The sequence below is a fragment of the Episyrphus balteatus genome, chromosome 4 (assembly GCF_945859705.1).
Source record: "Episyrphus balteatus chromosome 4, idEpiBalt1.1, whole genome shotgun sequence".
Lineage (NCBI taxonomy): Eukaryota > Metazoa > Arthropoda > Insecta > Diptera > Syrphidae > Episyrphus > Episyrphus balteatus.
This window is the reverse complement of record NC_079137.1, coordinates 49,152,699-49,180,635: the sequence shown is the minus strand read 5'-3', so window position 1 is coordinate 49,180,635 and position 27,937 is coordinate 49,152,699. Positions and strand designations below refer to the sequence as shown.

Below are 27,937 nucleotides of genomic sequence, written 5' to 3'. Positions count from 1 at the left end.
AAATAAATAATTTAAACGAATGTGAAATAAATTAAGTGAAGGAAAAAACCGATAGAATTAAATAAATGCAACGAATGAATTTACCGAAAAATGAATTAATCAATATTAAAAACGTAAATGAAGGTGTTTATTTATTTAATAAATACCTAAAGAAAATAAATTATATGTTTATGCAGGCAAATAAATAAAAATAATAATAATAATAAAAATAATAATAAAATAATAATAATGCACGAAATTGAAAAAAAAGCAAGTTAAGTAATCAATAAATATATAAATGTATGAAGAAAATAAAAAAAAAAGCAAATATTATAGCACTACAAGTATTAAAAAGTAATATAAAACCTTATTAAATAAATAAATATAAATATAACATAACAATGTGAGGAACACCCTATGGATCGTATAGTTTTAAAAAAAACTTGTCGATTCCAAATAAGCTAAAACTCACTTAAATGTGGACCAAAGAGAAATAAATTGTTGCCAAGAAGTTTTAAGAAAAACTTTTTTCACCTTGCAAATAACACTAATCACAATTTAAATCACTTTTTTAACCACAAGCAAGATCGCAATTGAAATCAACCGCACTGTAAGCAAATCAAAGATTTTCTGATTTTTTAACCATTTTTTCCTTCCACTGATTAAAAAAAGGCGCGAAAAATGTTTCTATAATATGATTTTCATGTATTGTCCCAGTGTACGCCCATTTCTTATTGTAATACATCAACTCCATGAAAAATACCGTTAGGTTTTGCAAGGAGAAAATCGTCCTTGCAGACATTATTGCCACTTTGGTAAATTTATTTCAAAATTAAAACTTCAACAACTTAATATATTTTATTTTTATTCAACATATTTTGTTTAATTAACATTAAAACTACATTTTAATCTCATAAACCACATGGATTGATACATTTGGGTAAGTTTCAACCGTCTTTGAATGCTTTTACGAACCAAAAACAGGATAGGTATTTGTATATAAAGTCGTCTTAATGGTTTTTAAAAGATGGATAGAAATGTTCCTGATTTCATTACGACGATCCTCATTGCTAGAAAATATTGTGAAAAGATTTTTTTTTAAATATATTTGAATTTTTTAGTGGTACCTACCTGGATACCTGAAATGCTCCTAAAATTAATTTAAGTTTTAACTTTAACAATAAATGTACATATTAAAATGAAATGTTTCAAGTTCATACGTTTTTTATACATTTACCAATTGAAATTTAAATAAAAGCAATAATATTGAAACAAAAAAAAATCTTTTCCCAATAAATTAACTAAAAGCAATTTTCCCAAGTGGTAACATTACTTCATTCTGTCTTTTTTTCAGTTTCTTCATTTCTTGCTCATTTACACATACAAACACACCAAACGGATGTACAAATGAATATTCCCCCTTATATAAAAAGAAAGATAAACAAATGTCTCTGTCTCATACATTTCATACATGCCTTCTCACTCTTCTCCTTTCGTATAAAATTTCCCCTTTAAATCTCTACAAATCTCTACAAATTCTGCTTTTTCAAGTCGCCACCAGAGTTCCTACGATCGTTTTTCTCCACGATAGTACTATAGATATATATATACAAAGATCAATATGATGAATAATTGGTCATATTAAAACGCAGCTATTAAATTAATTTGTTCTTTCTTTCATTTATTTTTGAAGATCTAAAGGCTTGGCCACACCGGAGGGTATGCGGTATAGCGGTAACGATATTTGTACTAAAAAAATTCCACCCCTGAACGTTGATGTGTCAGTTTGGAATTTTTTTCATACAAGTACCCTCACCGCTACCCGTACCGCTACCGCATACCCTCCAGTGTGGCCAAGCCTTGAATCATAAATCGCATAGGAAATTTCTCGTTTGGGATCTATAGTTGAAACAGGATTTATTGCTTTACCACACTGGAAGTTATGCGGTAGCGGTACGGGTAGCGGTAACGATATTTGTATTAAAAAAATTCCAAATCGTTAATGTGTCAGTTTGAAATTTTTTTCATACAAGTACCTGTACCGTTATCCGTATCGCTACCACATTCTTTCCGGTGTGGCCAACCCGACAAACAATTTTGGTTCTATAAAGGCTTGGCCACACTGGAGGGTATGCGGTATAGCGGTAACGATATTTGTACTAAAAAAATTCCGCACCTGAACGTTGATGTGTCAGTTTGGAATTTTTTTCATACAAGTATCCTCACCGCTACCCGTACCGCTACCGCATACCCTCCAGTGTGGCCAAGCCTTAAAGCTTTACACATGCAATTGTTGCTTCTGTAAAGCATAATAGAAGCAAAATTGTTAGTAGGGAAGCCTTTAGAGTAGAAACAAAATTTAATCGTAAATAACGCCAAAAACCAATGAAAAATGGCAGATTTTTATTGTTTTTTTTTTTTTCAATTAGCTTTTCTTGCCTCAACTACTTCACTCTTATAACAATTTGCCAATTAATTTATCGAGCTGTCAAATGTTTTACCCATAAAAGTCACGCGTTCCTTTTTTTAATGGCATATAGAGGCATTTATGCGATGAACAAAAAAATGGCAAAATTACTACCAAATTGTCGCGGCTGTAAATAGGAAGCCAATCAATGTGAATCAAATGTGAAATTAAAAAATTATTCACCTCTCACCTGTAAAGAGAACTTAAGGCAGAACCATAATTGGCGGATGGAGCCGGAAGCTACTGTCAATTGTTGTTGTTTTCTTTGTATTTTCGACAAGTTTTCTTCCGTCGAGTGCGGTTGCGAGCGCTGTTCCCCTCCGTTTTCATCCGACGATCCGACAATTATAGTTCTGGCTTTACAACTTCAAAAATTAAATTTGAAAATAATTTCAAATTTACTCGCCACCATATTACTGCCCTCTACATTTCAACAATAAAAACATTAAAATATCCCTTAAAAAATTACCCAAGCCAAATATCCCATCCACATCGAACATGCTTTTTTATGCTTTGTTCCAACATTTCCACATCATTTTTCTCTCGTGACATAAATGCATTTCGAAAAAAAGGCTCGTCCATTAATAAAATTCCGGCGTCCGTATATTTTTAATTGCGGAAAAAAAAACAATATAAAAAAACAAAACTAATTCAAAGTTATTTATGTGAAATATAAATAAACAAATTGTATTTGTAACTGTAAACGTTGTATTTGTGGTAAGTAAAATACTATTAACCGCAAAAAGAAACAAGTGTTTGACAAGTATTTTTTTGTTCTGTTTGCTTCGATGAGAAAAAAAGACGCGCTTTCCCGCGTACCCACATCGGCCTTATCAAAAAGTTGATAGAAAATATTTTATAACCTATTTACTACCTACTTGAAGTGATTACATTTTTTTGTATTGTTTTTTTTAGAAAATAAAAAAAAATGGAAAATCGACGCACTCTAACTCGGGGCAGACCAACAAAAGAATCTAAAAAGGCTGAAAGCAAGCGGAAAGCGTCCCCATCTCGCAGGGCTTCGCCATCATCGTCAACCGGAAGAAAATCACCAGCAAGACGCGCTTCACCTGGCCGCAAAGCGTCGCCTTCACGTCGGGCTTCGCCTTCTCGAAGAGCGTCGCCCGTTCAGCGTCCACCATCAACAACTAGCACAAGATCATCGCGACAAAGAAGCGCCGCTGTTATAACACCAACTCCGGTTGTGCCACCGTCGCCAATTAAGGAGAAAAAAGAGGTAACAAACCGGTTCAATAAGTTGAGAGAATTTCAACTTGTAACTGAAAATGATTCTTCCTTAAAATAATTTATGTTTTTCCATGAAAAAAGGTTAGGTTCTAAGTTTAATTCTAATTACAGAGAAGAGAGATAATTCTTGGCATTGGTCCAAAGGAGATTATTTTTTTTTATCTGTAAATACTTTCCCGGATTTTTTTAAAATCTATTTTTGGGTTTCATGCAAAGGGATTTGGTTTTGAATAGATTGATTAACATAAAGTTCGTTTATTTTGTTTTGCAAAATAAATTGCTGGTTTTTTGGCTTATCGGTTGCCGCCAAAAGTGTTGAATCACTTGAAAATTTTATTTATGCCTATCAACACCCACCTACATGGGATTTTATTATTGCTTGTTTTCAATAATTCATAAACAACAAGTAGGTAGACTTTCAGCGGCGCGTCTAAATCTACTACAAGTAAATCTGGCTAAGTTCCAATTCTCAAGAGATAAAAAGTATTACTAGACGAAAACAAAAAAAAAAAATCAAAATATAAAATAAGAATAGATAGGTACCAAGCAGTAAAAGCTTTCCGTGAATTTAAAAACTGAAGAGAAATTGAGGAGCGCCAAAAATGAGGTATTGGGTCGTATGCAATAAAAATGAGCTAAAGCTCTTATCTCTCTTTTCAGTACATTTTCTTAAGATCTATCTCATTTTATTGAGATAGATCTCAAGAAAATATAGGTACTGAAATGTGAGATAGAGCTTAAGCTCATTCTTTTTGCATATAAGCCATTGTTATCAAAATGTTAGGCATGACCAGGTTCACAAAATACGAAATAAACAAAATACACTACCGCTCATCTGAATAGGTTCACATTTTAGTTCATTTTACATTTGGCCTGTCTTGGTATAATGCAATGGCACATCTTTTTTATGTATGTAACGAGAGAACATCTTTATGCGCTTAGTTTAGGAGAAAAAAAATTGTCTTGGGGCCTACCGTTCTTCTCACACGGTAGCTAGACCAAATCTAGTCATAAAATCAAGCATATTTTTTGGCTCAACTGAATAGGTTCAAAAGCAAAAATGTTAATAAATGATGAGCTGCATGGGTCTGTTGGACTCAAAATTGTGTCTGTCAATAAATCTGATTGTGTATAACCTGTAAGGAAAATCTTTAGGCGCGGAAAAAATGTGGAAAATAAAAGAAGCCTTTGAATTAGACCGAAACCAACGATGCATTGGGACAAAAACAAACACAAGTTAAAATTTAGTAAGCAGTTATTTGCGCAATATCCAAGGGTATAGAAACAACATTAAAAGTCGATGTAACTCAGTCACAACATGGGCCGATAGATGTGCAATGATCAGAATAGCATGACTTCGAGCTAAAAATTAAGCTGAAAACCGGTATAAAATGCAGTTTAACGACGGAAAAACGGGTTGTCAGAAGTGCTAAACATTTGAGGAGAACAAAACTTCGCAAAAATTACCACTTTACAAACCACGAACAGAAACTCACCTCCAATAGTAAAAAAAAACTGTTTGAAATTGCAGATCAAAAGTTTTGTATGAGGAAATAGCTTTGCACTTAATGACACTGCCTTCACAGTTATGTAGACACCTTAAAATAATGCTTCTCTCTACGAAGCTCATAAAAATAGGAATTTAGCCCTCAGGGCCCACTAAATTTATTTTTTTTCCTTTGAAAAATCACCGGTTGCAAATTCGACTTTCACGACAGTTATTTTTTTTTATTGGAGGTGAGTTTCTGTTCGTGGTTTGTGAAGTGATAATTTTTGCGAAGTTTTGTTCTCCTCAAATGTTTAGCACTTCTGACAACCCGTTTTTCCGTCGTTAAACTGCATTTTATACCGGTTTTCAGCTTAATTTTTAGCTCGAAGTCATGCTATTCTGATCATTGCACATCTATCGGCCCATGTTGTGACTGAGTTACATCGACTTTTAATGTTGTTTCTATACCCTTGGATATTGCGCAAATAACTGCTTACTAAATTTTAACTTGTGTTTGTTTTTGTCCCAATGCATCGTTGGTTTCGGTCTAATTCAAAGGCTTCTTTTATTTTCCACATTTTTTCCGCGCCTAAAGATTTTTCACGACCCGTTTTCATCCTTACAGGTTATACACAATCAGATTTATTGACAGACACAATTTTGAGTCCAACAGACCCATGCAGCTCATCATTTATTAACATTTTTGCTTTTGAACCTATTCAGTTGAGCCAAAAAATATGCTTGATTTTATGACTAGATTTGGTCTAGCTACCGTGTGAGAAGAACGGTAGGCCCCAAGACAATTTTTTTTCTCCTAAACTAAGCGCATAAAGATGTTCTCTCGTTACATACATAAAAAAGATGTGCCATTGCATTAAATACCAAGACAGGCCAAATGTAAAATGAACTAAAATGTGAACCTATTCAGATGAGCGGCAGTGTATAATAAACTAAAAGTGTTTATTTAAAAAATAATTTAAGGTATTTTCTTCAAAACTAAATAAAACCATACAAAATGTATGGAGGTTTTGCAAAACTCAACAAAATACGACGAGGTTTTGCAAAACTAAAAATTGCAGGTTTTTGCCAAACTCAATAAAGTTTGGCTGTTGTTGGAAATATGTACTTATCTTTCCTTAAATATCAAACATTATTATTGTAGTTGTCACATGGATGTATTGCATTTAGTTATTCATTTGTAAATACATTATGCATAAGAGGTTATAACGTTAGGTACCTAGTAAAAAGTGTACGTTTGGATTTGTTTCATTTTGAATAAAAACCCGATGTTTTCATGTTCAAAATAAAGGAAAATCATTTTAAATCCTAAAACACTCAAGTCTATCGATTACCTAAGCAGGACACAACAACTCCTCGTTTCTACATTTTAAAAAGTTGGGTTTTATATTCAAATGGGAAACAAAAAACCTTCTCCTGAAAAACTTGAAAAAAACATTTGTTCAGTTTTGCAAAAACACTCCTGAATAAGTCTACAGCAAGTTTTGAGAGTGGAGGTATAACCAAAATGTGAGTATGCAGGTTTATAGTCTTATGCGTTCCAATAACGAATTTAAAAGTCTCTAGCTCTCTAGGTTTAAATCACGACCTTATATGTAACGCGAGTTTTCCAATTAATGTCAGTAGGCGAAATAACACAAATTTACATTCGATTAATATGTATAAGGGCTGATACTCTGTCATTTCCCCTGAATATCAATAACTCAATCTGGGCGATACGAGAAATAGAACTCAAGATATTATTGATTGTCTTACTAGGTAGCAAACAGGGGCGGATCAATTTATACAGCACAAAACAAGTCCGCTTTTGTGGCACTGAGTGAAACATGAATGAAAATACAGATTGTTCTGAATTTTATCTATTTGGGTACAACTTGGTGCCTTTATTCTTTTCCCACCATGGTCTTGCAAATAAGAAATGATGTCGCATAGGTAGAGGTACCAACTTCAAACACAATACGGTCGATTACGGCTTTTCTGATTTCCGTTCCAATTCTATTTTATCAAATTTTAGCTGTTCCGAATTCCGTATTCAAACATATTTTGCAAATTCATTGGTCTCTCGAAAAACGAACGGACCTGCAATCCGACAAATTTTTATCATTTTCGATCCGGGTAGCAATTCGCTACAAAAAAACAATATTCTCCAACAAAAAAGTCGAATGGAGAACAGAACAACAATTGTTTCAATCCGTTTTTTGGTTTAAATTCTCGGTTAATAAGCACGTGTTATGTTTATCGGAGCCCCAACCTGGACAGTAATTAAACTTCTAACGAACTAGGTCTGTCCAACACCATTCAAAGGATTGTTTCCTTTTATCCTCGCAGTGAAATCGTCATTACGGGTGATTTCAATGTACAAAACTCTTCGTGGCTTCGCTTTTCTGGCCAGACAACACCCGAAGAAAGGTATCCCGAGATCTTTGCTGATTAAAACCACCTTACTCAGCTTGTTGATGGACCGACAAAAAAAAACTCTACGAAATGCTTATCTTTCCTCTAAGATGTAAGAAATGTTTTACCCTTGGGATCTAGCTACAATTCCGTATTTTATAGATTTTTAATGTTCAAATGAAGATCTGTTCTTCAAGAAATGCCCATCTTGAGCCCAATTTCGGACTTATCGTCAAGTACAGACGTACCCGTACTGTGTTAAAACTTTACATATGTACATATTAAGGGTAGCCAAACCCCTTTAGCAAATTATAAAAAAATAAAATATATTTCAATTCGTTTTGAATTAGTTTAAACTACAAACTAGATAACATTAATTTGTATAAGTAAATAACTTTGTCAAAATAAAATATTAAAAACAGTTTCCTTCCTTACAGCCGACAACTGCATCTCCAAAAGCGAAAAATGAAAAACCCAAAACATCACCACAATTAAAGACCACAAACGACACAGCAACTACTAAATTACCTCTCGTCACTTCGATAACAACAACCTCATCTGTACACAGTTCCTTCAGTATCTCGACACAAAAAACCACAGACATTGGTTCCAGTAAGAATACAACTGCAGAATCGGAATTGGCTAAACTTGCTGACTACATTCGTCGATCGGTATCGAAAACATTCAGTACATCAGTACGTGGTGGATCACAAACACCATCTACTCATCAATCACGGGTAAGTCGTTCCATCAGTCAAAGTAACTTCGACGATGGTGACAACTATTCAAAGATGGAATTCTCTGACAGCGAAGACGACAACTTCAGAAGTGTCAACATTACAACCAAGTCCTCGTATACCCCCTTGATTGATAGAACATCGACGTCATTTTGTCGAAAAATTGAAGTACCCAAAGAATTTGGGGGTCTATTGGGAGCTAGTTTATTGCTGCTAATCATCCCTCTGCTGGGATTCTACTTGCCATGGTGTTGCAGAAAAAAAACCTGTGAATTCAAACAACCAAATTTATCTGCATTGCTTGATTTGAAGTATGTGGAAAAGGTTTTCAGCGGACAGGCAGTCGGAAGCTATATTGCATTCAATAGTGGAGTTTTTATTTTGTCGGCGGCATTGTTTGGACGATTCGTTCGCTTACCAAGTGACCGTCCTGGCTCAGGATATTACTTCAATGCTTTGCCCATAGCATTTATAGCAACTATTGCATTTGCTATTGCTGAATACTTTAAGTACCCAGTTTCTGATTTTATTATTAAAAACTATCGCCGTTACTCATTGTTTTCGCTGTTGAATGCACTTTTCGTAGCAACTTGGTGCTATGTCCGATCGAACTACATTGGTGCACCCGACCTTCAGATGAATCCGTACGCCAAGTCGGGTAATTTTATTGTAGACTTTTGTCTTGGCAAACAAGTGAATCCAAAATGGCTTGGAAGTGTAGACATTAAGCAGGCTAACTACAAAATATGCTGGATCGTTACTTTGCTGTTAGCGCAGATTTATATATTTAAAAACATTCAATTGCCATCGATGCCTGTCGAGGCTTTAGAAGGAACAGAGACTTTAGCCGGAAGTCTACCGATTATGACCAAGTTTTATGTAGAAAATATAAAGTTCGATACCACATCATTAGTTTCGTCATCGATGCTGCTGATCTATGCTCTTGACAATTTAGTATTTGAACATCATTTGGCATCATCGTTTGAACTTCAACAAGAAGGACTTGGAGCGTTGGTTTTACTCCGTTATGCATCTACACCTTTTCTTCTTAATGCTATCCCTAAATATCTCTTTGAACATAAAGTTGTGGTTCTCCCGAACTGGGCCATGATTGTTATGGCAGTAATGTTTTTATCCGGACTGTCTTTGAAACGTATAAGCAATAAAATCAAATACCAATACCGCATCAATCCTAACATGCCAACCTTTAATAATGTGGAAACAATACATACTTTCCAAGGACGTCGCTTACTGCTGGGCAAATTATGGGGCTGTGTACGTCAGCCAAATTACGCTGGTGAAATTCTAACTCTGTTAAGCTTTACAGTGCCATTGTACTTTAAATTCACCTGGCCACCACTTGTATGCATTTTCTTGTTTATTGTCTTTCTTCTTCACCGCGCTGTGCGTGTGAGTGCAAGAAATTCAACACGATATCATTCATCATGGGTGCGTTATTGTATGAAAGTCCGAAATATGGTTGTGCCTAAGGTTTTCTAAAAGCAATTTATGTATGGTTTTTTTTTTTGTCTTTTTTAAATAGTCAGTCAGTCAGTAAAGTCAAAAAAATAAAAAATAAAATTATATATTAGAGTTTTTTCCCACCAGAGAATAACATTTCTTATATTTTAATCTGTCGCTATTAGTTAAGGTATTTTATTTAGAACCAAATTATTTACTAAGTAGTTAAGATTTTTTTTTAATCTAAATCAAATTTTATACAAAAAATTATAAAACAAATAATCTGGAACTAACTTTTTATAATAAAACTACTTTGGATCGTGAAAAAAAAAATAATTTACAAAAAGAAAATAGATTTTATTACAATTTCAGACAGTTAAACAATTTTGCGTTTGTTTAAATGTGTAAATTAGATTGTAATTAATATAGAAAAAAAAGAAAAACAATTGTTTGTCTACATTTTGTCGGAATATTTGTTTTTTTTTTTTTATTTAAAATTTTAAACCTAGATTTAATATATCAGAAGCTAATAATAAATTAATGCTTTTCTATTTTTAAGTAACTTTTTTTTATACATATATATATCCTACATAATTGTATGTACAATATGGTTCTATAACTAAATAATTTTTTAGATTTAAAATAAATTTGTAAATAAAATTTACGGTAATGCTCAAAGTTGTTTTGTTTTATTTTTCTATAATGTTTTTAATCTCATAACAACCAACTAGTTTCAAAAGCAAATTATGAACGATTCCAATTTTAATTTTAATCGTGGACAGGGGCGTACACTCCCTTGGGGCAAGCGGGGCGGTGCCCCGGGGCCCCCGACCGACCCCAGGGCCCCCACTGGAGACAATGCAGAGAAAAAAACTGTTAGCATGAATTGAGTTACGAAGTAACCAGGGAGACAAATTGTGTCATTCAGTGTAATGTATAATGCATTGGAAGACACACAATATATGTATATTGATTTTAAAAAAAGTTACCCCAGGGGCCCCAAAAAAAATAAACTGCTTTTTAAAAGAAAAATTATAATTTTATGTTAGGGCCCCAAAAAATATTACTTGAAAAATCTTTGCCACCACAAAATACATTAGGGGACCCAAAAAAGCAAAAAAATATTATTTGAGGATCTTCAAAAGTGGTTCAAAACAATCAAATGGAAAATTAAATATAAATTCAGGGGCCCCAACATAAATACATCAAGGCCCAAAATAAAAACATTACGTTATTGGTGGCATTCCGAATATTACTTCAGAACAGAGGCCCCAATACCTATTAATTCTTGGCTACAAAAAAATTATATTATATTTTAGGGGCCTCTAAGCACTTAATTTTGAGGCTCTAAAAATAATTTTTCAGGGGCCCCAAAATAAAAAAAAATATGCCTGATAATGGAAAATAAAATATGTATTTATTACTTCAGAACAGAGGCCCCAAGAACTATCAATTCTAAGCCAAAAAAATTTGTATTTTAGGGGTCTCTAAATATTTAATTTTGGTGTGTTTACTACTTTTATGAGAGACATTTTAAGTAAGTATAGCAAAGTGCATTACGAACATATTAAAACATTAAAATAAACCTAAAAATAAATAAGCCATACAAAAAAAAAACCTATGGCGTATACGTAATTTTTTTTTTTAACTAAGGGGCCCCAAAATTTAGTCTTACCCCGGGGCCCCGGCGACTCAACGTACGCCACTGATCGTGGACTTGGATCGAACTTCTGTGATGTGTACAAAACAGACCAGCTATTTTGGCAGTAAGCAGTGAAAATGCTGATTGTTCTTTTTAAATGGCAACTAAAACAACGAAACCCCTGGTTTGATGATGAATGCCGGCAGTGCATGCAGCTGCCAATGAGCTCTACAATAAAAACGAAAAAGAACGAAGTAACGTCTTCTCAGGAGCGATCGAGGAAACAGAGGGATTCTATAACAGGAATGAAGTTTTACTAGAAAGTAAAGAGAACATGTCAAGGGTTTAAACTTAGAACTGAAGCCTGCAACCAACCAACAAAAAAACATCGTAGTAGAGACGCTTCTGCAATTTCTAAAATGACGAAGCCAACTCAGCCCAAAGACAGATTGCATCATTCAATATCGACGTCATACCAATTTTAAAGTTCAATAAAGCTGCTGCAGCTGAAAGCCCAGCTATTTAAAGCAGCAGAAAATAATCCCGGGGTCGAATTACTGCATACGTTCGTTAACGAAGCGTTGCCATGTGTCCCTATCGTTTTCTAATAATTAAATAGAGAGAAATAGTCGAAATCGAAACGTGAACGTATGACCGTAATCGTGTGCCGTAATTCGACCCCTGGTTGGGAGATTACACCAACTCATCTGCCGAATATGGTTGGAGGAAAAAACGCCCAGAAAATGGAATCTCAGCATAATTGCCCGATCCTTAAGAAAGGAGATCCTCTAAACTGCGCCAACTACAGAGAAATCGGCCTCCTTAACATCGCCTTTAAATGATCTCAGCGTTATGTTAGTGGCGCTTTTGTAAGCATCGAAACGGAAGCGGCAAAAATAGGTTTTTAACAGTCAATGAGGGCAAAACCAAGTACTCAGGTCAAAACCAAGTCCCCTTAAGGCGCCTGACCACCCTAATTAAGGATGCGAAATCTCTGGCTTGTTTGATATAAAAATTCTTCGGGTGAATCTGACTCGATTGGTGGAGATCGGAGATGCAAATAGAAAATACATCCCAAACCATTGCTAAGTATAAAAAAAAAAAACAATTTTTTTTCCACTAAATAGGTAATTATAATGTTCTTTATTTAAAATAAATTAAAAGTATTTAGCCATTTCAGGTTTCTAAGATCTCAAAAAATACCTTTTGATTGGGTCTGAGAAATAAAATCAATAATGTCTTTCTTCATAAAAAAAAGAACCTTGAGATCTCAGAATACTGAAATATCTAAATTTACAATCGTAATAAATCTTTATTTATATTCGTTCTTTTTGCAAAATATTTCGAGCTTTTCACCAACTAGAATTCCTTGAACAAATTGCATCAACTTTTAAACACAATCATATACTTTCTTTTGTGCTAATAGTGCATTCTTTCAAATGTGGCTTTATTTCTTCGATGACCTTCTCCAAATCATTGACTGCAGTTAAATCAAACATCAGAAGACTCTTAAGTTGGGTCAGTTCTTTTAATACCAACAAACCCTGATCGTCTATATTATAACAAGACGATATTTGCAAGTGTTTCAATGTATCTTTAATATGAGTTAAGCCAGTCAATCCATCGCTTTCCAAATGTTTACAACGATTCAAGATGACCCTATCAATGTGTTTGCATGATTTCAAATGTTCCATGCCTAATTTCATAATTGACGAATCTGTTGCATCGATTTCTTTGATTTGTACACGGGTTGATGGCGTTGGCAGGGCATTATAATCCTGAAGTAATCTACCGGGTGCTTGTACAAATGACACAGCTCCACCATTCTTAAGAACCCATTCGGCACACATACGATCGGGGCCGACTAGCTTCAAACGGTCATGATCAACTTTATTGAAAGCTATTGCAACGTATGCCCATAATTGTCGAGACTTAATATTTTGTCCTTGTAAAAGACCTTGAAGAATATTTGTTACTTTTAAGGAAATCATTTTCTTGGAGAAGTAAATTTTTCGGCAAATAAAGAAAACTGGTTGTGTGTTTGAGGTTTAAACTTTGAGATAAAACATATGTTTTCCATAGAATATACATTTTTGAGAAGTTTGGAAATTTGAATGTTTGTGGTTTTTAACCGGGCGTACAAAAAAAAAATAATATGGGTGTAGGCTGTAGGGTATTTAAATATGTATATTTTTTTAAATTTTTATTTTCATGCAAACATTTTTCAATGACCTAAAAAGTGGGAAATTTACAAACAGCTGCCAAAGTATATGTACAGTGGTGCCAAATGTTTGCATGGATTTCAAAAATCCCGATGTCGTTTTTTTGCACAAAATCTATATAGATAAACAAAAAAACACACCTAAAATTTTTATTTCTTTCTAGTGGTATTTGTTTTTAGAATAAACTACAAAAATTGTTTTTTAAACCAAAAAAAAAATTTTCTGCATCATTATTTTTAATTTTGTGGTCGGAAAAACTGTCACAAAATGAGTTTGAAAATTTTCACTTTTTGTAAAAAGTGGCGATTGTAGTTATACCTTAAGGCTTAATAACATTTTTTTTAATGCAACTAATTTTTATTTGCAACAAATATAGTTCCTTTTATTTATTATAAATTATTATGTTATTATTTATAGTGTGCGGAATAATGACATTTGAGTTTTTTGTTTGTTTTTGCTGTTCATTTACTCATTGCATGTGTGTTTTGCCGACTCTTCACGAGTCGGTTTTAGCCGCACGATTATGTCGCACGGCTTAAGTGGTTTTTTCTATGGGGGTTGTGACACTATTCACCTGCGACTTACGTTCCACTAGTCGAAAAGCAAAGCCGTTCGCCATAAATTGACTTGTGAAAAGTCGGCATTTGCTTTTATTTTATTATTTGCGTTTTGCAATTTGTGCATATTTTTTCATTGTTCATCGTTTCGCATCAGCAGCGTAATAGGCTACAGTACACAGCTCAAGGAGTGTTTTCAAAATTGTCATTTTGCATTGAATTTATTTTTCAATGCAGAAAATTTTTTTATTTGAAATACCTAATTTTTTTTTTAATAAAGATTTTATTTTCAATGCAAACATTTATCAGTTGCAACAACATTGTTTTAATGCAATACAATTTTTTGTCATTCGCAATAAATATTTTTTTTTTAATTTCAAATGCACTTTATATTATTGATAGCATTGACCTACTATATATGGACTGCTAGTCGTTTGACTTTTCCATACAAAAATTGAAAAAAAATGATTCCACATCTTTCTAGCTCTACTAGCGGTATAACCTTAGACGGCGAAAAGAGGAAACTTTTAGTGAATGACATCTGTCGTTAAAAGGTAGTGCTTTCTCTGTTTTTCTATATTTGTTCCTTTCGCACTTCGTCAAAAATGTTGCACTTATTCTCCGCTTTTTTTTAGGGCGCTAGTATCGCGAAGAAACAAGTGGAACCAACCTGAATATGCTTCTAGCAGTCCATATATATTAAGTCAATGATTGATAGAAAATAGTAAAATTCTAGCAGTTATTTAAAAGCACCTTATAAAATCTTATAACATCTCTGTACATTCATAAAAGATTCAAAGAAGAAAGCAAGAAAAAAAAGGAACATGAAAAATAAAACCCAAATGTCAAAAAAGAAACAAAAGAAAAAATCGAAAAAACACAAAGAAAATTTTGAAAAAAAAATTACTAGACGACAGACGAACAAGGCAAAATCATCTTGAATTTTTTGTTTATAAAATTTTATTTAGAAAATTGATTTTATCAGAATCAAGAAAAACGTGAAATTTTATTGATAAAAAAGAGACAAATTCAAAAATTAACATTGTTATGCTAATTAAATATATTAGAAAAGAAGAAACAATTGGCCACGCTGCTCAAAAAAATTCGGTTTCGGACGAAAAATCATAAAAAAACTAGAAAAGAAAAACATGTCGGAGACATACGGTTGGTTTTTTATTTGGATTCTATTTTTTTTTTTTATTATTTTATGTTTATTCTCGTAAAATGAATAATTTTTATATTATTTTTTCTATTTACAGATTATTTATTTAAATTTTTAATCATAGGAAGTGCTGGCAGTGGAAAAAGTTGTCTGCTGCATCATTTTACCGAAGCTAAATGTAAGTGGGTTTTTTTGGTTTTGGGTTGGCAATTGAAAATAGCAAAAAAATGAGGGTGAGGGTGGTTTTGAAAACAAAAATAATATGCATCTCGATGGAGAAAAATGAAAACGTAATACAATTTCAGATCATAACATCGTCATTTCGTCATATATAAATGCTTTGTGTAATTTTGGGTTGTTGTAATCTTTTATGGAACAAAAATGTTGCTATTAAAAGTAGATTTACGTTAAACTAGATTTTAGATTTGGAGAAAGAAAAAATATCGTAGGAGTAAGGTACGAGTTTATAGAACAACTAAAATCAATAATTTAACAAACCAGTTTAATGCTCTCTTTAAAATATATTCACAAAAATTCGCATTTGATTTGATTTTTGATGACTCAACAACGTTAAGAAAATTTCTTGAAATACTAAAAGTCATAAGCGTGACATTAATAAATAAACAAAATCAGCCAGTTCATGTTTTTATGTTCTCAGAAAATACACTCCTGCTCAAATTTAACGCACGTTCTATTTATTCTACAGTAAAAACCTATTATTACTTTATAACTCAGCATCATGGTTCTTTTCTCACATGAGACAAGAGTATGCTTAAATTCAAGGGATTTGAGTTTGTGTAAAAAAATTTGGAGAGAGATTTGCTAAAGTCTGTATTTTCACCCGCGAGCCTTTTAGAGGTGGGGCATACATTTTACTGGAGTAGAATGTGAAAACTACAGTGAAGAAAAGTCGTAAAATATTTTACAACAATGAGTGTTTTCATAATTGCATGGTTGCTTTGTTTACATGCGGTCATTTGCGATCAGACTAACGTCAGAAAAACTATTTGCGCATGTATTTTACTTTGAATTTATGAACACTTTTTCTGATTTGCGTCATTTGTCAAAATTTTTAAGTTGCAATTCAGCCTCTTCTCCAAAATTAACAATTTATTATCTTAATTCCTTCCTTTAAGAAAAAAAAAACTTTTTTTTAACATTTCTGTCAATATTTACAAATTTATTATATCCAAGAAATTCGCGGCTGTTTTTGTTATTTTGACTTGAACTTTGAATTTCCAACTAATATTTTGACAGAATTGAGAAACAAAGAAAAGCTGTATCATCTTTTACGTTAGTTTCTTCTTCCTTCAAGTTTAAATTTATTGCGCATGAGAATTTTTTCATTTGCACATTTGCGCTGCAAATATTTGGGTTTAACATTTATGAACACCTGACATTTGTCATTTGCATTAATGAAAGCTTTGCATTCGTCAGACTTGCGCAACCATGCATTTATGAAAGCGCCCAATATGTTCAAAACTTAATATTTGGGTCTAGAACCAAAATTTCCATTCCAATGGGGCCGTCTCCTAACATTTTTCAAGCGGAAATTAACCCTAAAATAAATGTGCAAAACGAAATCTCGAAAGAAAATATAAAAATCAAAACATTGCTATTGATAGCCAAGTCGCACTTAAAGCAATTCACTTCTATGCCATCAACTCTAAACTCGTAGGTATTGGAGGAAGACAAATGAACTTGGCAAGGCAAATAACAGCATTCTACTGGGTCCCTGGGCACGTTGGAGTTCAGGGAAACGAAGTGGCCTTCATAAAATCAAAGTTTATGCATTCTCCATTTATTTCAAATCTGTCTTTGTTTTGGCTATGTTGATGGGAACATGAAAAATCTGAGGCTTAAATGAGGCGTTCAGAATTATAATGGATCAAGTCCATTTGAAATTTGTGCATTATTTTAAACTTTGGAAAGCTTTTCCTCAAGAACTAAAGGAACTTTTGAAATAAATGTTTCATAGATCAATAGTTATATATCGTCGGTCTCATGAGAAAACCTCGTAACTCCCAAAATCAAAATTTTACAGGAGAGACGAAAGAATAAACAAACAACAGAGTAGTTGGGAAGAAACGCGCTGTGCAAAATTTGAATTTAAATCTATTTAGAGTTTTCGGAATGATCCCCAATTTTCTGGGTTGCTCCGCCGACATATTTTCTAAAGAATGGCATTCAAAAGTCATTTTTGAAAAAAAGTGGAGTTACGAGGTTTTCTTATGAGACCGACGATATGTATTTCCAGAATTTCTTTCTTTCATTTTATTTGATATAAAACGATACTCTTAATTTTTAAGACCATAAAACATCCATCCTATATAGAGAAGTGGACTTGACCCATTATTATTCTGAACGCCTCAAATAACAATTTTCAAAAAGTATAACTTTTTAAGTTATATAAGACAAAGACAAGATTGGGTTTGGTACATGTTTTAACTTTATAACTTATCAATAAATATACTATATCCATAACTTATCCATAGATTTGTTTTCCAAAATACCTTAGAAGAGCTTAATTGAATCAAGTCACAAAAAATTAATTCGTAGATATAACGAGTTAAAGTAAATACGTTTCCATTAAATCTTATGGTGAATATTTCTTTTTTTTAACCAATGATAATTTGGATCAAACTAATGACAGGTCTTAGTAGAGTCAAACCTTGCGCAGATTTTGGGACTAGATTTGGATTGTTTTTTTTTTTGACTTGGTCCATTTCAGCTGTGAAACCTCCATATGTACAAAATTTAAATACAAGATGATTTTACTGACATTAATGACTTGAATTCTTTCCAAAGTGATGATTTTAAAGCAAACTAAAAAATAATGTATTCCTCCAATATATTCTTCTGTATAGTGAGTTTTACGTGGAAATTCACCCGAAATATTTTTTCGTCCTCTCATATTACCTTTATAACTTTTCGCCCGGAACTCACAATAAGGGAAAAGTGGAATTCGATTTTCCGGGCCGAATCTTGTTGTGAAACTCGCAAAATGGATGATTGCCTTTGTTTATTTACTTTTACCTTTTTTTACTGTTTGTTTTTGTAAAATAGTTAAAGACGACAGCTCCCACACTATTGGAGTTGAATTTGGTTCACGTATTGTTAATGTTGGTGGAAAAGCAGTTAAACTACAAATATGGGATACAGCCGGTCAAGAACGTTTTCGTTCAGTCACACGCTCCTATTATCGAGGAGCAGCTGGTGCCCTATTAGTTTATGATACAACATCAAGAGATTCCTTCAACGCTCTAACAAATTGGCTTAACGATGCTCGCACATTGGCCAGTCCAAATATTGTTATACTTTTGGTAGGTAATAAAAAGGATTTAGAAGAAGCTAGAGATGTAACATTTTTGGAAGCGAGTTCCTTTGCACAAGAAAATGGTAAGAGTTCTTAAAAAAAAAATTTTAAATAATTTGTATTAATATTTTTTATTTGCATTTCTATAGAATTAATTTTCCTTGAAACCAGCGCAAAAACTGGTGAAAACGTCGAAGAGGCCTTCCTTAAGTGCTCGAAAACTATTTTGGCCAAAATTGAAACTGGTGAATTGGATCCAGAACGTATTGGAAGTGGCATACAATATGGAGGAGCAGCTTTAAGAAACCTCGAAAGCAGACAACGAAGTGTTAATAAACCAGATTGCGGATGTCGGTTATAAGTTAAGTGCATAAATGTTATTTTTATTATTATTACTTTTTTTTTTAAATACAGAACAAATTATACATTTATTATAAATTATACTTATATTTAAGAGATATTCTACGTTTTTAACACAAAAAAAAAAACAAATTCATTCCTTTTGTAGATTTTGTTCTTAACATTGTTTCCTCTTTCCTGTACCTAATGATCTAGGCATAACAACAAAATTGATTGCCATCTCCTTGATATGAAATGCAAAACAAAATGTTAACAAATTTTATTTCATTTAATTGATTCTCAAACTAAATTCAGTATAAATTAAAAATTATTTGATATGTTTTCAATTTTACTAGCAAAGTAAGATAAATATTATAATTTAAAGAAAAAAAAAGTGTGATTGAAGAAAAAAGTTGGCTTACATAAGTAGTTTTTTTCTATATGTTTAAACAAAACAAAAATAATTGAGTCTCTCTTTTTATCTATACATTCTTTAAAATATTAAAACAAATATAAGTTACATAAATATATACATATATTCATAACAATGGGCAATTATACATATTTGAAATCCCAAAATTATGTAGGTGTCACTTCAAATTTTAATGAACAATTAAAAACAAAAAAAAAAAAAAAACCAAGGGACTAAATATTTGTTTTTGTAAATAAAGCTTAATTTTTTCTTGAAAAAACAAAAACTGTTATTTTTAGAAAAATAAAGAAAAAATAGTAACTATATCAAAATAATATACTGGTCTTAGATGGAATTTATGTTTAAATATTTTCTTAATTCTTTAAAAGTTCAAAAAGATAAATGAAAAAATTATTTAGAGTACAAACGGTTGTCACTCTGCCCTCCTCAAAATAGAAATAAAAAAGTTGCAACTTGCAAGAAAGAAGCAAACAAAAAAATGTGCCCAGCATAAGGCAGATAGTACGGAATAAGAACTGCCACATACAAACTATCTTCAAAATGGCCGCTCAAAAAAAGGAATGCTCAGGAAATTCGCTCACCAAAGTTTATTAACGATGCTCAAGGCCTACTACTTATAGATAACAAAAAAATTCTTCTCAGGTTGTGACAGTATTGTGCCAGGCTCTAGCAGGATATACTTTCCAATAGCCGAACCTAATTTGAAAGAAGTACCTGACCTCACGATTGGTCCAGACGAAACACCCTCAGTTCTGGATAAAGATAGGAGGTATCAGGTATAAGTATAAAGCAGTAGTGATTCCTCAAAGGATTTGTATCTAAATTATGCTAGTTGATTTCGATATACATACAACCACGAGGTCTGAAATGGGTTTCCCTGATACAGTGGGGATGATCATGTATGTATGTGTTGCGGAATCCTTTAAAATTCTCACACAGTACGCGTAAATTAGGCTGTATGAAGTAGAATTTTCTTCTTTTCAGAGGCCAGATTATGTAAAACACGAAACGAAATCGATCATTCGTTTTGAAAAACGAAAGAGAATGTGCAACAAGTTCAACAGAAATTTTTCCGTTTTTCAAGTTATATGAAGCAAACCGTTCGCACATACGAAAACGTTTGTTCGTTTAAGCCTTTAATCTAACACCAGTTCCGAGTTCATTTTCGTTTGATATTCGAGCTCTGAATTAAGACTCACCAGAGTTATCGAATGCATGTTTAATAGGTTAGATGGTCGATTTGGTTGGTGGTTTGATTGGTCTAGGTAGCTAGGGTTTATGTCTGGATTGTTGATCTAGGGGTTCCACTGCTGTATTTTACTGCAAATCGATTAATCACAACCCTTTTTTAGTTTGGGTCGGGGTCGCTGTACTGTTCCAATCGTCTGTCTCCGTTCCCGTTTAGGCATCCGCGACTACAATTTTGTCATCGATCTTTGGAAGTTTTCCTTAAGTTCTTTCCAAAAAGTCGTAGAACTCTTCATTAATAGATTGTGAAAGAGAACATATTGAAGTTGTGGCCTTGATTATGCTCATGTCAGAGATCCATATTTTCTTAGAAAAGCTGGAAAAAGCTTTTCATCTACTGGTTGCCACTAAGTTATTTTGATTTTCATGTAAAAAGAAAAGAAAAACGACATAATGAACTATGTACAATTTATTGGGAGTGAAAATTTTGAAAAAAATAAATTAAATAAATTATGAAAAAAAAAAAATCAAACTTATTAAACTAAGTTATCGACAGTATATACGGGCGAATATCCTCAACATCGAGTAATCGTCCAGAATCTACATTTTCTCCACACATTGGACATTGATTAGTTTCTGAAAGAATTCTATAAAAACACAAAAATTCAAATCAGAAAATATTACAAAATCAAATTGTAAAAAAAAACATACTTTTCCATTTCCGAACGGAAACAAAGAAAATCACATTCCGGACATGAAGTCATATTGCTTTTGATAATATGTTGACCCTTTCAAAAAAAAAAAAAATAACATATTAAATTCACGAAACAAACCAACAATTTAAATAAACATTTAATTACCGTTGCAACACATATTGGTAATGTTGTCTTACAACTATAACAAGTCACTTCCATATTGGGTAAATTTGCATCACATATTGGACATTCCATTGTTTCATCTTCAAATTCATCTTTAAAATCTTTTATACCTTTCGGAGCTTTTCTCACTATCGATTCGATTTTTTTCGCATATCTAGAATCGATTTGATTACGATAATCGGGACGCATCAGCATCGATGCATATGTAAAGGCTGATTTCTTCATACCAGCTCGATGACATTCAATAACGGTTGATGTTAGAATTGGAATAATATCTAATTAATAATGTGACTCATAATAAAAAATGTTAATTGAGTTTGTTGAAAAATTTAACTTACGCTCAGGAAACTGTGATATATTAGCAGCAACTTCTATTAATAGCTTAGCAGCTAGTAAATGATTTCCCAATTTAATATGCAATCGCACTAAAGTATATCGATGTAGCAATATCAAATTATGTCGCATATCAGATGTTACTGATAAATTATTTCGTCGCAATTCTTGATACATGGAAAAAAGTAAATCTCTCGATGCTTTATAATTGCCAGCCAATTGTTCTTGATTCGCAATTATAACTGCCGTCTTAGCAGCATCCTTGTAGTGCTTTCTTGCCATATACAAACGGAATAGGTATCTTGGATCTTTGGGTGAACCATCAACTTCACCCAATAGAAACTCAATCAATTGATTTGCCAACTGATCACTATTTGATGAGGCCACACAATCGATAGCCATTGACAGAGCTGGTGATTCTTCGCTAGTGAAAGATGAAGCTTTAAGTAGATATTTCAATGCTTTAGAAAATTCTCTAGCTAGGAAGTAGTATTTGCCCGCTAAAAGAGTATGTTTTTCACTTTCGAAATAATGTGCTAGTGCTAAATAATCCGCTGATTTGGCGTTTTCATGACGCTCCAATAGTTCGCCGTGTTGTCGGAGTTTATTGTGACGTTGTGCTAAAGAAAATGCCTCCTGAACACAACCACAAATGACTAAAAACTGCAGTGCTTGTTCGATATCGCCGATTTTCTGGAAAAACTTTGCCAACATTTTAGCACCCTCCACTGAACGTGATTCGAGTACTATTTCCGATGCTGAATGTGGATCTTGTAATTGATCCAGATAAATACGAACAACAGCATCTAAGTCACCAGCAATACGATAGCTTGAAATAGCTTCTTTGAATTGTCCTTCGGCTTCCTTGGCTTTGGCATAGGTAGCATGAAGTTTTGTACTGGTTACATTCGGAAGTATTTGATTTACTTTGTTCCACATTTTCACAGAGATGTAGTGAGCACAAGCTTCATCGTAAAATTTTCCTCTTTCATAGAGACCAGCAGCTTCAGTGATGTGACCGACAGTAGCTAGAGACTCGGCACAGTCACTTAGAAGCTGTTTGTCGTCAAGTTCTACTGCATATTGGATCTGTTGAGAATAAAAATGAAATGTAGTTTTTTATTTAAAAAAAGCTTTCAAAGTAATCTAACTCCTCGTCTAAAGTCTCCAGTTCTTATTGAGGTTCTAGCAATACCAGCTTTACACAGTTTCACATGCTCTTCAAGGTCCAGAGATGAATTTTCTATCGATATCTGATTGCCATTGATTAGATCTTCCTTATATCCTTTCTCATAGTGAAACAAAGCATCGGCATAATTTCCTCTAAATTAAATAAAACCAAAAAATATAAAAAATTAAAGAAAAAAGAAAATCTTCCTTACGTAAATTCCAATTGATAGGCATATTCACGAGCAATATAAGGAACTTTATCAGGATCATGTTTTGCAGCTAATAGCATAGCCTGTTCCCATTGTAATAAATCTCTACAAATGTCTAAAGCTTCTTTGGTATTGAAACTTTTTGCAAAAAACTCCTTGGCATCTTCGGACTTTTCCAACAAAAGACAAGAAAAACCACAAAGCGTGTTGATATCTTCGACATGACGAATTTCTTCTAAAGCAGCCACCATTGATGCATCACCAATTTTACGATAGACTTTAAGAGCTGTAAGACGAAATGTATTTTCATAACATTTTCAATAAAACTTATCAAAATATAACTCAAACCGATATCGGGTTCTAAATCGGATAGAGCTTGTTGTCCGAGTTCCAACCAAGATGCTTTTAATTGAATTTGTTCACAAAGTTTGAATGCTTCAGCGTATTTTCTAAGTCGTATTAGATTTTGTAAATTAGTAGAAGCTTTGGTACCAGGAGTAACAAGATGTGTAGATAGTGTAAGTGTAGAAAATTGGCCACCATCAACACAAAGGGCTAATTCACCGTCGTATAGCATAAGAGGTACTTGAGCGGGAAGAAGTTTTGTTTCACCTATTTTAAGTGTGTGTTTTCCTAAAACAAAATATATATTTTTTAAATTTTTAAACAATTTAAATAAAGAAACGGAAGTTTTTCTGTTTTTTCCTATTCTGAATGCAAACGGAAATATTTTACGGAGAAGGGCTCCTTACTGAAAAATGAGCGGAGTTTAGTTTTTTTTGTTTGTTTCGTTCATTTTTTGGAAAAAATTAACGGTACTTGCAATATGACCAAAATGGAAATAGCTTTTTTTTTCAAAAATTTTTTTGATTAAAAAAATGCATCATGTTAACGAAAAGTTAGGTCGTACTTTTAAAAGTAGAAAAATATTTTTAAACCATTATTAACGGTACTTGCCAAAGGACCGTTAGGAATGAATTTCGTTAAAAATTGGTTTTTATGTTTCAAATAATATTATCTTTTTAATGGCATACCAAATTTTCTTTTAATTTTTGAAAATTTTTATATATAAAACAAAAAACTATTAAAAAAACCGGCTTTTGAAAAAAAATCTAAAAATTCTTTGTTAGATATACATTTACAATTAATACAATTAAGGGCCAATTTTTCAATAGTTGGATAAACCTCAGATAGAGCTTATTCCTAGGAATAAGAGTTTTTTTTTATACTGATATTTATTCTTCTGATAGTCTAACTGACGGTTGAAAAATCAGGGCTAAATGGCATACTTTATTTTGAGGTCAAAGCCATTTAAAAACATGTTTTTGTAACTTCAAACCAAATTTTACATTATTTTGTTATTTATTTTTAAATTTAAATAAATTTTCTTTAAAAAAACTGATATGAATTTATAATAATATTCCAAGAACTTTTAACATAAGAGCAAGTGCGTGCGACCCAGTCATGCATTTCATTTTATTAAGAAATTAAAAAAAAAAATTGGCACCGATAGGAATTGAACCTAGGTCTTCAGCGTGAGTCGAATACTTATCGACTTTTTAGCATTTTTGGAGTTTTAGAATTTGAATAGTAAATGATGCCAAGAACCAAACATTTTTGGTGATCGATTTGTTTTGAGCAAAGAAAAGTTGATAATCAAAAACGACAATCAACTATCAGCTTAGCGCATTCCATCCCAGGTCAAAATCTTAATTCCCTGGTTTTAGTTGTTTGAGATAAAATTTAAATTTAAACATTATTTAAGACGAGTGTGTAACAGTTAATTTACCTTCTATGGAATATCTTTGAAAGACATGCGTTGAACACATCTTCGTATCGTACACTGCGAATACGTTACTTTTTGAAAGATCCCACAGAACTCCTTCACATTTTTTCGGCAGATCCGATATTAATAGAGTCTCTTCTGTTGTCTGAAGAAAAAAAAATTGTCAAAGTTCTAACAAAGAATTTCAATAAATATAAAAATTTAAAAAAATAACTTACCGGAAGAAACACAAATCCCTGTTGATGATCATCGAAAAAAATTAATTTTGTTCCTTCTGAATCACAACTGAGACTTTTAATGCCCATATTATGTTTATATTTTGTACTAAGTGCCCACTTTTCCAATGAAAAATAAACCAAGTGTCCTAACTATGTATAAGAGAATAAAAAACATACAAAATTACTACACATCGACCTTTATAATCAATTTCCACTTACATCTGTTGCAAAGATAAGAAACTCATTTGTCAACAAATGACTAGTGATTACTGCATCATTTAGTCCCGATATTGCTCCAGGAAAAGACTGAGTTATTTTATCTCTAGTATTTGGATTATCCGATTCAATTGATTGCAAAACCAAATGTGATCCACACAAAACAGCACAGAAATCAACATTTATTTTAACATCCTTTATTTCGGATATGAATTCTCGATCACCAAGAAGCATTGGTGCATCACCTAGAGTTTTGCCCAAATCATAAAACCATGCATGGTTATTCATTCCAGCTGCAAGGTGATATGGCCCAATACCAATAAATGATGGTTCAATTTCCAAATTTAGTTTAATCGGAATGGGCTTAGACTGGAATTTATTTTCAAATATATTGATTTAAGGCTTAAAGAATGAACTTTTTTATACCTTTTCTGGTGAATAAGCAAAAATAGAAACCTCAGCCAAACTACTTAGCATCGCAATCCTTGGTGGTGACACAGCATGCATAGACTGCAGTTTAGTTACAAATGTACAAATAGTACCATTATTCGTTGTCACTGCCAATAGTTGACCATCACTACTCCAATCGATCATTTGGACACTGGAGTGATCAGGTAAAGTTATAATTTTCTCAGTTTCTTGAAGATTTGTTATGGAATGGATCTTTACGCTGCAATAAGAATAAAATTGAATTGACAATTGAACTGTATTCAAAATAAAACCTACGTATCATCTCCACATGAAGCAACAATATCCAATGCTGGACAATAAGCCAATCCCGTCAATGTTTCTTTGTGATTCTTCACTTGCCAAAGTTCTTGTCCAACTTCTTTGGGATGTGTCGAAATTGCTACAACATGCCCATTTGAGAAACCCAACAGAATATAACCATCGCCAAACCATTTGTGTTGCAACAATGATCCATAGCGACTCTGGAATCCCAATTCAGTGGGAGAATCCGGTTCGGGTAGATAATACAAGAATAAAGTTCGCTTTCCAATAATCATACTGACTGCATTTTCGCCCGAGACTTTTTCATCATTGGACATTTCAGCAAAATACATATCTGAAGGTACATCACGAAGTTGGACAACTCGCAAAGAGTCACCCTCTTCGTTGGATAAGGAAAAACTTTTATCATCGCTGCCCAAGGCGAGGATATTTTGCTGTGACCATGCTCCACATGTTACCCTTTTTGAGTGTTTTCCCAAAATGGGAATTCTCTTTGATGTTTGATGATTATAAATGGCTAGATTGCCACGAGTTGTACCTACAGCAAGGATTTGAGATTCCTTGGACCATATAATGCAACTAAGTGGATCACGTAATCCCGAATCGATTACTTGTTTTCTCTGAGAATTAGAATCCCAAAGTAGAATTTGTGAAGAACTTGCTGTAATAATGCCCAATAGATCTCCATCATTGTCCCATGAAAATCCTGAGCAAAGACTATTAGCAGATTTTCATTAGAAATTAAAACTCCCCAATTGTTTTAAATAAAAGTGAAATAAATGGAAAAAAAGGTACCCTTGAAGAATGATTCGTTCAATCATTTGTCCCTGACGGCCGAATATTGCTACTGAACCATCAGAGCCAGTTGATGCTAAAAGTGATCCGGAAGCACCCTTTTGCCACATAAAATACACATCACCGGGTCCGTGTGGTTCATCGTATTTGTATAGCATTTTGTCAAAAGGCATTTTATTGGTAGAATTTTTTAAAGTAAAAAAACCTTAATTTAATATTTTATACTTTTTTGCATTTTTGTTTAATGAAAATTCTCAATGAACTTTCGGCATAACTTGTACTGGGAATGCAAAAGTAATTTTTTTTTGTTTTGTTTTGGTTTTTTTTTTTGTTTTGCCAAAAGTAACCATAACAACAGGTGCGTTCACCTGTACCCATCAGTGCTGTCGTTTTGTTTTAGTGTTTTAAATTTCACTACTACTATGTTTTCCCTACATCATGTAGTTAATAAGGTCTAGTATGAAGATTGCACAGAGCCCATGTAGTTAAGAGACTTTTCTCTTTTCCTTCATATGTAGATAAAGTGAGTAAAAAAGGTAAATTTTCATCTTCAATAGGATTCAAACAATCTGTAGGTTGGTTGTATCACTTCGCGGTTTGCTATTAGCCCTGTTCCTTTGGGAGGTGGCAAAATACTACTAGTAGTTTACTAGCGATTTTCACTTAGAGGATATAATATATGGAGTGCTTGTTTCTATACCTAATACATTGTAACGCCATATGCATGATAAGGGGTCGCTGCCTCCGTTTTTCAGTGCGAGTCTGGTTCCGCAGCTGTAAATAAACACGCTTGTTGATGACAGCTATCAAATGAAAATAAAATGGAGGCATGCACTCATCGAAAAACTTAAAGAAACTAGAGCCCTCTATAAAAGCTCACGGAACTAACAGCACAAGCACTCCATATATTATATCCTCTAAGGATTTTCAATGGAACGCACTTTCAAC

General features: G+C 33.0%; 4 protein-coding genes across 7 annotated transcripts; 2 read left to right on the top strand and 2 right to left on the bottom strand.

The window, feature by feature from the left end:
- Positions 1 to 2,980: 2,980 nt before the first annotated feature.
- LOC129918692 (lamin-B receptor) lies at positions 2,981 to 10,112 on the top strand. 2 transcript variants are annotated; one of them, XM_055999388.1, is made up of 3 exons: positions 2,981 to 3,163; positions 3,362 to 3,683; positions 8,033 to 10,112. In XM_055999388.1, exons 2-3 carry the CDS (start codon positions 3,375 to 3,377, stop codon positions 9,830 to 9,832), a joined length of 2,109 nt encoding a protein of 702 aa, XP_055855363.1. In that variant the 5' UTR covers positions 2,981 to 3,163; positions 3,362 to 3,374; the 3' UTR covers positions 9,833 to 10,112. The 2 variants fall into 2 exon arrangements, with proteins under 2 accessions (XP_055855363.1, XP_055855362.1); XM_055999387.1 differs by lacking the exon at positions 2,981 to 3,163 and having other exon boundaries at positions 3,318 to 3,683.
- Positions 10,113 to 12,533: 2,421 nt separating this feature from the next.
- LOC129918469 (ATP synthase subunit s, mitochondrial) lies at positions 12,534 to 13,510 on the bottom strand. The gene has a single exon (XM_055999053.1). It carries the CDS (start codon positions 13,424 to 13,426, stop codon positions 12,836 to 12,838), a length of 591 nt encoding a protein of 196 aa, XP_055855028.1. The 5' UTR covers positions 13,427 to 13,510; the 3' UTR covers positions 12,534 to 12,835.
- Positions 13,511 to 15,101: 1,591 nt separating this feature from the next.
- LOC129919505 (ras-related protein Rab-4A) lies at positions 15,102 to 19,767 on the top strand. Its single transcript, XM_056000405.1, has 4 exons — positions 15,102 to 15,378; positions 15,474 to 15,554; positions 18,443 to 18,775; positions 18,842 to 19,767. Exons 1-4 carry the CDS (start codon positions 15,363 to 15,365, stop codon positions 19,051 to 19,053), a joined length of 642 nt encoding a protein of 213 aa, XP_055856380.1. The 5' UTR covers positions 15,102 to 15,362; the 3' UTR covers positions 19,054 to 19,767.
- Positions 19,768 to 20,819: 1,052 nt separating this feature from the next.
- LOC129918772 (WD repeat-containing protein 19) lies at positions 20,820 to 27,323 on the bottom strand. Of its 3 annotated transcripts, none has more exons than XM_055999487.1 (13): positions 26,990 to 27,323; positions 26,189 to 26,911; positions 25,919 to 26,132; positions 25,466 to 25,831; positions 25,247 to 25,396; positions 25,032 to 25,173; positions 23,585 to 23,875; positions 23,246 to 23,528; positions 23,015 to 23,186; positions 21,869 to 22,952; positions 21,513 to 21,805; positions 21,364 to 21,440; positions 20,820 to 21,299 (listed from the first exon to the last, which is right to left on the bottom strand). In XM_055999487.1, the coding sequence occupies exons 1-13, from the start codon at positions 27,160 to 27,162 to the stop codon at positions 21,194 to 21,196; spliced, it is 4,074 nt and encodes a 1,357-aa protein (XP_055855462.1). In that variant the 5' UTR covers positions 27,163 to 27,323; the 3' UTR covers positions 20,820 to 21,193. The 3 variants fall into 3 exon arrangements, with proteins under 3 accessions (XP_055855462.1, XP_055855460.1, XP_055855461.1); XM_055999485.1 differs by having other exon boundaries at positions 25,889 to 26,132; positions 26,990 to 27,322; XM_055999486.1 differs by having other exon boundaries at positions 20,821 to 21,299; positions 23,591 to 23,875; positions 25,889 to 26,132; positions 26,990 to 27,321.
- Between the last annotated feature and the right edge of the window lie 614 nt (positions 27,324 to 27,937).